General features: G+C 39.1%; 1 protein-coding gene and 1 long non-coding RNA gene across 2 annotated transcripts; both read right to left on the bottom strand.

Annotated features, from left to right (window-relative positions):
• Window positions 1-1,304: 1,304 nt before the first annotated feature.
• Window positions 1,305-2,940, bottom strand: LOC145814088 (uncharacterized). Its single transcript, XM_082910613.1, has 3 exons — window positions 2,928-2,940; window positions 2,186-2,844; window positions 1,305-2,109 (listed from the first exon to the last, which is right to left on the bottom strand). Exons 1-3 carry the CDS (start codon window positions 2,938-2,940, stop codon window positions 1,384-1,386), a joined length of 1,398 nt encoding a protein of 465 aa, XP_082766739.1. The 3' UTR covers window positions 1,305-1,383.
• A 4,591-nt stretch (window positions 2,941-7,531) lies between these two features.
• Window positions 7,532-12,110, bottom strand: LOC114287161 (uncharacterized). The gene is made up of 3 exons (XR_014357644.1): window positions 11,750-12,110; window positions 10,859-10,927; window positions 7,532-7,762 (listed from the first exon to the last, which is right to left on the bottom strand). It is a non-coding gene; the product is annotated as an uncharacterized LOC114287161 (long non-coding RNA).
• Between the last annotated feature and the right edge of the window lie 227 nt (window positions 12,111-12,337).

The raw sequence follows: 12,337 nt of genomic DNA, 5'->3' as shown, positions 1-12,337 counted from the left end.
CAAAATTGGCGATTGGGTACTGCGCAAAGTAATGGGGAACACCTTAATCCCAGGAGACGGCAAGTTAGGCCCAAATTGGGAAGGTCCTTATAAGGTGGTTGGGTTAGCCGGCAAAGGGGCATACCACCTAGAAGACAAGGATGGCAAGGCAATCCCTAGGCCATGGAATACGGCCAATCTCAAGTTATTTTACTTTTAGCTTTTCTTTTCCAAACATGTAATTTTCTCTTCCTTCAATAAAATGAGAAATTCTTTTTGGCACAAATTACTCTTTGTAAAAATTAGCTTTCAAGACTTAAGTATATTACAAACATGTTATTCTAAGTTAGCTGGAAAAACTAACTTAGAGGTTGGCTGGATTAAACCAACACCCTTCCTAAGCCCAGGATAAGGATCCAGGCTGCAGGACATTTGGTCGGAATAACCAAATACTATAAGTTGGCCGGAAAAACTAACTTAAAGGTTGGCTGGAATAAACCAACACCCTTCCTAAGCCCAGGATAAGGATCCAGGCTGCAGGACATTTGGTCGGAATAACCAAATACTATAAGTTAGCTGGAAAAACTAACTTCAAATAGTTGGCTGGAACAAACCAACTCTTGTTACTCTTCAGCCGAAGTAAGTGCAAGGCTGAAGAGTGGTTGGCTGGAATAAACCAACACCTGTAACTCTTCAGCCGAAGTAAGTGCAAGGCTGAAGAGTGGTTGGCTGGAATAAACCAACACCTGTAACTCTTCAGCCGAAGTAAGTGCAAGGCTGAAGAGTGGTTGGCTGGAATAAACCAACACCTGTAACTCTTCAGCCGAAGTAAGTGTTAGGCTGAAGAGTGGTTGGCTGGAACAAACCAACTCTTGTTACTCTTCAGCCGAAGTAAGTACAAGGCTGAAGAATGGTTGGCTGGAATAAACCAACACCTGTAACTCTTCAGCCGAAGTAAGTGCAAGGCTGAAGAGCGGTTGGCTGGAATAAACCAACACCTGTAACTCTTCAGCCGAAGTACGTGCAAGGCTGAAGAGTGGTTGGCTGAAACAAACCAACTCTTGTTACTCTTCAGCCGAAGTAAGTGCAAGGCTGAAGAGTGGTTGGCTGGAATAAACCAACACCTGTTGCTCTTCAGCCGAAGTAAGTGTATGGCTGAAGAGTGGTTGGCTGAAATGAACCAACACTGTACTCCTCAGCCGAAGTAATTATATCGGCTAAGGAGTGGTTGGCTGGTAAGTATAGTTTAACCAACCAAAAACCGAAATAACACTTGGAGTGAAAGGAAGTCATTACAAACGCAAGCATACACACAATAACCGGAATAAGAGAAGTCAAATTTTCATTCAAAAAAGAAGTCATTACAAGGCTGCTTAGTTCGGTTACAAAGAAAAGATTACAAAATTAAGAGAAGAGTTCATCTATTTCGGCGTCAAAAGCAGCATCGGCGTCAACCCGAAGACCGGTTTCGGGCGCTACAACACTTTCAGAAGGAAGAACGGGTTCGGCTGGAGCCACGGCTTCAATTGGTTGATCAAGAGTTAGATCTTCCACCACGGGCTCCGACCGAACTACCTGATCTGCATTCACAACCGAAGTATCCTCAGGGGCAGAGTCTTCATCAGAATCTTCATCATCTGAGCCCTCAAGGAACTGCTGTTGCATGGCCGTGGCATAATCCATCAGGGAGTTCGGTATAAAGTAGGCTGGAGGGTTGAAAACCTCGGTCTGAGGATCATGACCGAGCTTCTCAACGGCTCCCCTCCAGCCGCACTTAAAGAACAGATCCTTGGCCGCATTGCATTGTTGGGCATAAGCATCCTCTGCCCTCTTGAAGCCTTGTTTGTCGGCTTCCTTCACCTTTTCTTTTATTTCGGCATCCTTCTTTCTTTCAAGTTTTAGCAACTCGCGCAAGTACTTGTCCTTCAGCACAATGGCAGTCTTTTGCTTTTCGGCCTCGGCCGAACTAACCATTCCGGTCAGACGACCGACCTCACCTCGGAGTTCGGCCATTTCCTTTCTGGCCTCCTCTAGTTCGGCCGATTTCGCCTCTGCCTCTGCCGCAGCTTGCCTTGTCACTTTCCTCAGCTCCAGCACCTTCCTATGGGTGATTTGATTTTTCTGGATAGCCTGACAAAGCAACAACTTCAATTTAGCCGAAGAAAAAGAAAAGTAGAAAAACAGAAATACGACCGAAGTTACTTACCAGAATCATTGATTTCGTGGCTGACCGGATGGACTTCAGCTCGGTGGTTAACTGTTTGTGGTGATGTTCCATATCTTTAGGCAGACACACACTCTTGGCCAAATTGATGGCCAACAGGTGGTCCTTCTCAGCAACAACCGAGTCTGTTTCCAGAATGTCTCGGTCGTTGAAAGATAGCTTCGGTGCCCAGCAACTGATGGTCCGGTCGGAAGACTCCGGTCGAGGGCTTGGTGGTAAGCTCGGCTGAATGACAGGGTCTTCATCAACCAAAACTCGTTCGGGTTCGGCAGTCCGGGGACGTTTGGTCCGGCGGGAAGAGGATGGCTGTTGGGAAGGGAGGGCGACAACGGCAGGCTGCGATTGACTGGGAGGCGTTACTTCGGGCCTAGCCGTTTCGGTAAGAAGGGCCCTAACTCTGCTCCTTTTCGCCATCTCTTCTTCTGCTGTTAGAGGGACAAGTCTTATCTCGGGCAGAGTTGGGTCCGGCTCCGGTGCTTCCTCGAGAAGAAAATCAGTTACCTTTGCTTTGCGGCGACCGCTATACCGGTAGGTCGGCTGAAAATTTAGAAGTTTTGACCAACTTCTTTCTTTAACCCGTAGTGCGGCTCGCAGAACCCCAAGGTTGGGATAACTGTACAGGGAACGGAGATGGGCGAAATCTGCAGTAAAGGGAAGTGTTAGTCCGGCTAATAAACTAAACAACCGAGATAACAAACAAGACAGAAGACCGAAGCAAAATTACCAGGTTCTCCCATTTTCCAATTTATAGGTCGGCCAGGAATTTGAGCTTGAAAATCCTCAAAATTCCCAGAGACCCAAAGGAAATCATCATCGTTAAGATCTTTGTCCGGAGTGTGCTTAATTATCTTCTCTCGGCGGCGGCGAATTCTGAGATAGTAGACCCACCCAGCATTCTTTGAGCCGATGGAATACTGATGGAATATTTCGGCTAGACCGAGATCTAGTCCGGTTTGGTGGTTTAATGCGTCTATTCCCATTATAATACGGTATGTATTGGTGGACAGTTGGGTAGGACATAACCTAGTCTGTCTAAGAAATTCGCAGATGAGCGGTTGGACAGGAAACCGTAGTCCGGTTTCAATTATTGACTGAAGGGTAAAGGGGACGGAGCCTTCATTGTCCCAGGGAGTAGCATCTTTCTTGGCCAACTCCAGTTGGACATCATCAGGAATCTGGTAGTCCTGCCTGAATTCGGCCATGCCACCAGGGGTTTCGACTAAATATCTATACTTACCCATTTGTTGTATAAGTTACGAATAAATTATTTCGGTACAAAAATTTGGCTCAGTAGCTCGGTTGAGCACACGTAGGAGTGCCTGGGCAACCTAAGTCTGCAAAGTAGAAAGCAAGGGGGTTAAGCACAGATCGTTGGACCGCGCTACAAATTATAAGCAAGATATACAAATCCTACTTCGGCTTAAAGGGCTGGTTCTACCCCGTCTACAAATCAGAAGGTTTCTTAGCTCGGTTTTGAGCAGTTTTAGACCGGTCTAACGCCTAGGGGCAGCTTTCTGAGTTCGGTTTCAGAACTAAGAAAGCCGGCTTGGCCCCAAGGTCTTAGCCCGGTTGGAGACCGAAGTACCTAGTTCGGTAACGGCAAACTTATCATTGGCTAGAGTGGGTCAGAAGAAACTACTGATGTTTCTACAAGTTCTAGTTCGGTTATGTTCTGAATCTGTCTACATACATAACACAAACAGTTTTCTAGTCCGGTTGCTAGGTGATTTTGGATCTAAGACTATCTTCCTACAAAATAGTTCATACACATACAAGTTCTACTGGTTTCTTCATAGAAAGTACAAAAGCAGAGCAGATACATGGAGAAAATATTTGCAAAAAGCATACGAAAACAAGATATACAGTTGCACAAAACGAGGGTAAAAGCAACATAAGCAAAAAGAGAGGAAGAAAATGGATTCACTTACCAGATTGAAAGAGGAGCTAAAGATGGAGGCAGTAGCAGCAAATAGTGACACGGACGCAGCAAGCTCAAAATTTTGAAAACTCGAAGGTTCAAGAACACAGAGAGAAGATGAACAGCAAGGTGTGAGTGAATGATACGAGATGAAGGGTTGTTTTGTGAAAGAAGGGAGAGAAAAAGGCGGCAAAAAGAGGCGGGAACAGTACGAAATTTCTGCAGGGCGGCGTAACAGTTGGCCACGGCTTATCAGATCCTGCCACGTGTCTATGGAAAGGGAAGCGTTACAGTCGTGATTGAAGAGACGTTTTTGACCGGACGAAGAGAAGCCCGAGGTAAAGTTAGCTCGGCTGGAGAGGCTAAAGGGTTTTTAGCTCGGCTGAAAAAGCTTAATAAACTCTAGCTCGGCCAGTAGACTGGTAATCCCGATCATGTTGCGCAGATGGAATTAAGGGGCAATTGAGAGGGTAATTTTTGGGAAAAATTGGGCCGAGCTTCGAGTTGGGCTTTAAGGCCCAAAACACGAAGGATTAAGTAAAAAGGCCGTAATGGATACTTCGGCCTAGGGGGCAAGGTTACTCCGGTCTTGAGGAGACAAAGTTACTTCGGCCCAAGGAGGTGAGGTTACTCCGGCTCATGAAGAGATAGATGCTTTGGTCCAAGGAGAAGTAAAGCTACTCCGGTCCGTAGGCAACTCGGAATTAGGCCGGTCTCAGAGTTAGTCCGGCCGCAGTATGTTCTGGGAAGGCCGGTTTTGGAATTAGTCCGGTCGTGACGTACTATGGTTAGGTCGGTCAGACCTTGCTACTTGGAAGTTTGAGCTCGCCAAGGTTGAACAGGGACAGCCGAAGTAAGGAATTAGAGGAGAAGACCGAGCTATGGACGGTTCGGCCCTCTGTGGCTCGGTATAGCCAATTTACTTCGGTTACATGGAAGTTCGGCCGTGGAGGAAACCATCCCACTTGGTTTAAGCAGTGGGGGAGGGTGTAAAAGGATAAGCATTATCCTTAGGAGAATGAATCCTAGGAGGACTCTGCATGGAGAAGTACAAGTCCTACTAGGATTGTGCCATATGAAACTTATAAAAGCTCACAAGCAACACCTTGGAGGAGGTAATTGAACACAATCTTTCTGAGAACTTAGAGCTTTGTCTATTTGTCAAGTTTTCTGACTTAGGCATCGGAGAGGTTTCCGGCACACACCCGCCGGCTAGCTCACGTTTGTGTTTTCAGGTGACAAAGCGACGTCGTACGGAGGAGCGTGGACTTGGTCAACAGGATTATACGAGGAGAATTATTTCCTCCCCGTACACTAAATATACTTTGCAATTAGATTTACTTTCTATTATTTGTTCTGTTTTCTTTTCTATGCCATTTGAAATAAGGATTTTGAGCATGTGTTTGGACAGAGAAATTAGGGGAATGTTAGTGAGAAAGTTGCAGACTAATACTGTATTTGGTTGGGGGATTTAAGGATGGATTTGGAAAGAGAAATAGAAAATATAGGTGAAATATGAATAAAATGTACTTACATTTCACCTAATTTTACACATTTTTCCCTTTCCCTTTCCCTTTCCCTTTCCCTTTCCAATTCCAAATCTCTCCTCAAATCTTCCAACCAAGCATAGCGTAAAAGATTAAACTTCATAGCTTTAAATGAAATATACAGATTTTGAAGTCATATAGCATGAAACATGTGTATAACAACTTCCAAATAAAGATTGCAAAGAAATTTTTATTATTGAATTGAGCTTTTATACATTTGAGGTTTTTATTTGAGTTTTCTAGAAGAATCACATATTGAATTGAGCTTAATAAAATCAGTTCAAAAGTTCAAAAAAAGGCATTTATTCAACTTGAAAGTGAAAATCTAAAATATAAATAAGCAAATGAAGCAACATATGGACAAACATGTGTGGTGTAGGCTTGGCTTGCCTGGTTGCCATAAGCATTGGTTATGGGGGTTTTGGTATTGCCTTTTTTTTTTTTTTTTTTTTAGACTGGGGATTTTGAAAACAATAATGTTATATACACCAATTAGTGTACTAATTAATGTATCAATTGATGATGTAACATAATTTAAAAGATTTTTGATATTTGTAATGTGATTAATAAGTGGAGTCAATAATAATGTCATAACTAGTTTTGATACACTAGTTAATACACTAATCAGTACATGTAGAATCACCATTTCGAAAATGCATTTTTAGCTATTTCGTGGGGTTTCGTCATTGCATTTGATGCTACTTTTTGTTGGGATTTAGCACTTGGGATGGTTACGTTCTTTGCTTACAACATATCTTTGGTTAGCTTGCTTCTGTTCTTTATTCATGACCTTAGTTGCATAGCCCAAGATCTTAAGGCTCTATTTGGGCCTTAGATTTGTGGAAAGGTAAAAAAACAAGAAAAGTGAATGAAGTAAAAGCAAATATATATATATATATATATATATATATATATTTTAATTTTCCCTTCCTTTTTCTTTCCTTACAAATTTGAGATCCAAACATATAATAAGAAGCATGCCCATGACCAAAAAATTATCACTACAAGAAATGTCACTTTTGGCTACCAAAATATTGGTCGCCAAAAGTCACATATTTAGTCGCCGAAACGATTTAGCGACCATAATATTTTGTCGCTAAGCTTGTCGCCTTTACCCTGTCGGCGATAGTATTGGCGACTAAAATTGTTTTAGTCACCGAAAGTGACCACCTTTGGCTACTAACTTGTGTTTAGTCGGCAAAAGGTATGTTTTCCGCCACTAATGTATTAGTCGCCGAATGACTACATTTGGCTACTAACTTCTTTTTAGTCGGCAAAAGGTATCACTTTTAGCTACTAAATTATTAGTCGCCGAAAGTACACATTTGGCTACTAGCTTGTATTTAGTCGGCAAAAGGTATCACTTTTAGCTACTAAATTATTAGTCGCCGAAAGTACACATTTGGCTACTAGCTTGTATTTAGTCGGCAAAAGGTATGTTTCCACCACTAAAAAATTAGTCACTAAAAGTGCTACCATAATTTGAGAATAACTATTATAGACCAAGATATTTGGTGGCCAAATAATTTGAGAATAACTATTACGTATTTGGCTACCAAAATATTTGGTAGCCAAATACTTTAACGTGTTTTTTTTTTTTAAATAAAATTTTCTATAAACAACCTGTACAAATTAATCCATCACTAAATCTATTATTAATACAACCTGTACCCTGTATAAACAATATAATCCATCAACGGTAAATATGTTATCAAGAATTCAACAACGTGCACACATTTCAGTTCCAACCATCCAAAAAATTAATATTAAACGTCCACTTATATATATATTACAAATTTCATAAGAACCATGTCTAATCCCACGTCAAGAATTTAATTCCATACATAATATTGGAATAACGAAATTAATTGTACACCTATAACTTCTGTACCACAACAAAAATTATATTATATACTGCCACAAAACTATTTTGTACCACGTGCTATGTTAATTTCTACCAAATTAGCTGATATTTACTCTACCAAAAAAATATTTTGTACAAACCACTATATAAAAACATATCCACTTTTGTACCACAATGTCCTCACGTACTTGTCAACAAAAACATATCCACTTTTGTATGTCCAAAAACATCTGCAAAAAAGGGGAAAAAAATCATTAGTTCGATACGTGTAGAGGCACTTCTGGACGACATATATATATCGTAATAATTTCAAACATTAAAATGACGAGGAGAGTAATATCTATTAACTAATGCAAGACATCCAAACATGGACCCATAATAAGGCGGCAACAACAACATGCGTGCACACACACAAGTGATACCTGAGAGTTCTCAGAGATCCACACACCCACACACCTTAATCAACTAGAACGAAGCGTACAAGACTCTTCATCAATAAGTTCAATTATGTCAACATTTCTGATTCAAATGAGTCGCACAGAACAATTTTAATTCATTGCATTAAGAAAAATTTTAGAAAAAAAGTACATTGAAAACTTTCCAAGAAACAGTAGTGGGAGGGGAAAAAATAAGTAAAATAAAACAATTTTCACATTTTCAAAAGTAGTGGATCCATCAAAAGGGAGAATGAAAAAAAAACCGAGAATGTATGAAAAAAGAAAAGAAAAGAAAAGAGAACCAATAACAGCAGCATTCTTGATCATCTGACCTTTTCATTTTACCAGATATCAAAATGGAAACCAAGAGTAAAATGAGTTTTTGAAACTTCTAAATATTTCAATTTCCCAGATTCCCAGCTGGAAAGGGGGTAATAAAATTGAGTTTTTAAAACAAAAATAAACCATAAGCTCTTTCCCTAATTTAAATTATCAAGCAAAATAAACAACCCAGCAAAACCAAATAATTTTCATATAAGTTCTCATCCAAGAGCTCAGGTCAATATATAAATCTTTGAATGAGAATATAATGCAAGTATAAGCTCTTTCACATTGCATAAGAAGCAATATTTCTCTTATGCAATAAATGGTTGAGTTAAACACAAAAGTTTCCTGGTTAAAAGGCATATGGGCCCAGTTATATTATAATGCCTAGAAAATCAAAGACCAAACATGGCATATGCAATCAAAGTCATGATCAAACAAACAGGTCAGAATATATATATCCTCATTCTCGATCGAGAAGTCACCATATTTTGAGATATCAAGCTGAAAACCACCCTCACAAATCCGTAGGTAATAGATTTCTTTATCAAGTACAATTTCAATATCAGCTAATAACTGAGCTGTATGCAACCATTCACATGAAACCATTACGCCCTCAATTAAGATAAAAACCTATAGGATATATATATATATATATATAAACATGTTCTAGAGATGCTCACACCACAACAACAGATATTAATACATCAGAGAAGATTAATAAAGCACACTGCTAAGTAAGTTCAATCTAATTAAGTAAACACCTAGTTTGTTATTAATAATAACATCAATAACTCCCAAGGTTAGTAGCTGACTCTAAAGCAGTACTTTGAAAGCCACCTGCAGCATTGATTCAAGGCATGTCCCAACCACCAACGAAAACCACAGTGCATGGGTGAAGGGAACTACATAGGGCTTGGTTTCTTTTTCTGTGTTTTTTTATTTTTATTTACTTTTAGTTTTTAACCTATGGAGAAAGGAAGGGAGAATCAAATTCCACACCGAGCTCATCATTGAGACTAGAACTTCACAAATCACAACTTTTACACGACTAAAGAACTGTGCCTTCTACCAGGTGTAGTATGAAAACAAAGAAATACCCTCTAGTACAAGATTTGGTAACTATGGTTCAAGGCAGTGGTTAAAAGGCCATCTTAAGGCTGATTGTAATAAGTTTATGTTGTTACGTTGGTTGGTGAAAATACATGAAGTTGTAGGATTTGCTTTGGTGTATAAACTAGGTAAAGCTTTACAGCTTAGTAGCACAAGGCCATGAGTTTGGGGTTGTTCTTCATCAACATAGCAGTCGTAGGACAAATGGAGAGATTGACTAGTCTTGTTCAATTTTTATTGTGGGAAATTAAGGACATTAAGAAGCTTAAAGAAGTGCAGAAAATAAAGAGCCAAGAGTTAAGGGCAGTTCATGAACACAGTAGTCATTGGACAACCGAAGAGAACAATTAGGCTTCTTCAATTGGGTTTGTTGGCTTAAAGAAATTCAGAAATTTAAGAAAATAAACATATATCAATATATAAAACTCACCCAGCAGCAAATTAACCAAAAAAGAGAGAATGAAATAATACTCTAGTAACACCTCAGCTGATATGTATCCCCATAATGTCACCCACATTTCTTCCTTTGAATACTCCAAAAAAGGCCAAAAGCAAAGTTGCATACAAGTATTAGTTATTATGTTCCCATTATTGATGTTGGAAAATACTTATTGAGGTACTTCAGGCAAATACATACAGAATAAACATGTGAAATGACCATTTGGCTAGAGACGACAAAAAATATTATTACTTCTATACAAAAGTACAATTTCTTCTCCATACACAAAAATATCTCTGCAAGTCCACGCAGTGAAGTTATCTCCAAAAAACAAAAAAAAAAAAATATTAGAATTGGACCCAAAAACACACAAAACCATCGGTGCTTATTAATGTATGTCAATGCCATTTCAGAGAGGATATTAGAACATGTGATAAAAATAATAACACACATGTGTACGTTCACAAAATTAGCAAGTTTAAAACATTCCGTCAGTTGTCACAAGTTCTATTTATAATGGGAAAGCTGCCCGTGAGAGTCAGACGGAGGTTCGGGGGATGTTTTGAAGTTTCGCCCCCGAAACGCCTTTTTCCGACTAAGTTTTGGGCGTATTCGACTCTAAATCCCAACCTATAGGTCCGAATAATATTCCGTCAGTTGTCACAAGTCATATTTGGCATGTGAAAACTGTCCGTGCAGGCCTTATGTTTCTTAAAATTTACTAAGGTTCATATGTTTCTTATCCTATTTGTCAAGGGAATTTTCTAAGGTTCATATGTTTCTTATCCTAGTAGTTCAAGAGATTTATTTCTAAAACTACAAGTAGTCCAAAACATACCTAAACGAGACTAGTGGCCGTAAAAGAAATGAAAGTTAGGTAGTTTTTTCTCCCTACACAGTTGTTGAGCCACTACAACAATTGAATATGATGCAATTAGTTTCCACGACAATATTACAAACATCTTAGCTAAGATCTGTTCTGCAGATAGCACAAGGAACAGTCCAGAATATACCCGACAATGGTGATCAAATCCATCCACACATTTATCACAACTTCTGCAGTGTTTGCTGAACTTGCGCACCTGCAGCATGAAATGCATCTAGTGTAAATTAAAAAGGCCAGGATAGACATATTCTTGAAACACAACTAATAAGGCTTTGAGGTGAAGCAGGTGAGAGGGTAAGGCAGTAAATGGATGCTGGCAATGCAGGTTATAGCCTTCAATGTCACAATTGAGTGGAGGCAAAGTTGGTATTGATTAGATGCCATTATTACATTGATCATAAAGCTTGGTAAGGCAGTCTAAGTGAAGAAGTTGGTATTGATTAGATGCCATTAGATGCCATTCTTGAAATACAACTTATTTTTTTAATTTGGAGTTCTCTGGCTGTTGAGTGAAGAAGTATCATTCCAAAGGAGACATCCTAGTGGCCTATGGTCCTCCTATCTCCTTTCCTGACGGACCCAAATTTGAATCCAATTAGTTTCATGTCCTTTACATGTCATCATGATTTTCATAGCTCCTCCTTCCACCCCCCAAAAAATAGTAATAATCATAATAATGAAGTTGTGTGAATATGATATGATAGCAGTAGTTGGCACTATTAACATAATAACACAAAAGAAAGCACAAGATGAATGAGAATTGAACCGTCAAACTATTTCAGGAAAAAGTATGTCATGATTAATTTCTCTTCATTCTTTCTTTTTTTCCCCCCTTAAAAAGGGAAGCATGCTAAAAGGAATTATAAAACTTGTATAAATAGGTCTTGCTTTTCTTGTATAAAATAGATGGAATTCATAAGAACTAATTCCCAGATCAACTATTCATTTTCCAAATGCTATTGAAAAAATAAATGCTAAAAGCGCAAGCTCATAATTCAAATCAAATAAATCCACTTACCACCAGCGAATAAGTGCCAAACAAGGCATACTCCCAGATTTGGCCTCCAAGGAAAGGGGCAAAGAAAGCATAGAATGCAACAACCAACAAGCAAAATACAATAATTGCAACAACCTACCAAAGAAAAAGAACAAATTTTAACAAATAATCATGTGCTAAAATGAAAACGCAAACACTTGTTCGAACTCAAAATCGATAAGATAGCCAACTCCATTAGAGTAAAAATATAACTCAAAATAGACACTTCAATAGATGTCGTTATCATGTCATTAGTGGGAGAGGGGGGAAAAACATGTTTATACATAAACCATGAACCTGAAATCAATGAAAAAGATAAACCGTAATCAAGTGATGTTAAAACCACCATGAGGTTATCTTTGTGACTATGGTAGTGCACAGAAAATAGTTTCTACAATATATCTTAATAAGTACTTAGGGAGATAAACAATTTCCGTTTATCAGTATAATAAGTTACTGCAGAAGCAACTTTTATATCTAATCTAAACATGAAATGAATGCCCAGAGATAAGAATAATTTCCATCTTCAACACAATAGAATTTCACAAAAGCCACGTCATAATTTCTTCA

This window comes from Camellia sinensis, unplaced genomic scaffold, assembly GCF_055761805.1.
Source record: "Camellia sinensis isolate YWXY unplaced genomic scaffold, ASM5576180v1 Unanchor1, whole genome shotgun sequence".
Lineage (NCBI taxonomy): Eukaryota > Viridiplantae > Streptophyta > Magnoliopsida > Ericales > Theaceae > Camellia > Camellia sinensis.
This window is presented reverse-complemented; position numbering and strand designations above follow the sequence as displayed.

Bases quoted from the DNA above. Each gene is read 5' to 3' on its own strand.
- LOC145814088 (XM_082910613.1), bottom strand. The intron at 2,110-2,185 runs GTAAGTAACTTC...TTGCTTTGTCAG, and splicing joins CCACGAAATCAATGATTCTG to GCTATCCAGAAAAATCAAAT.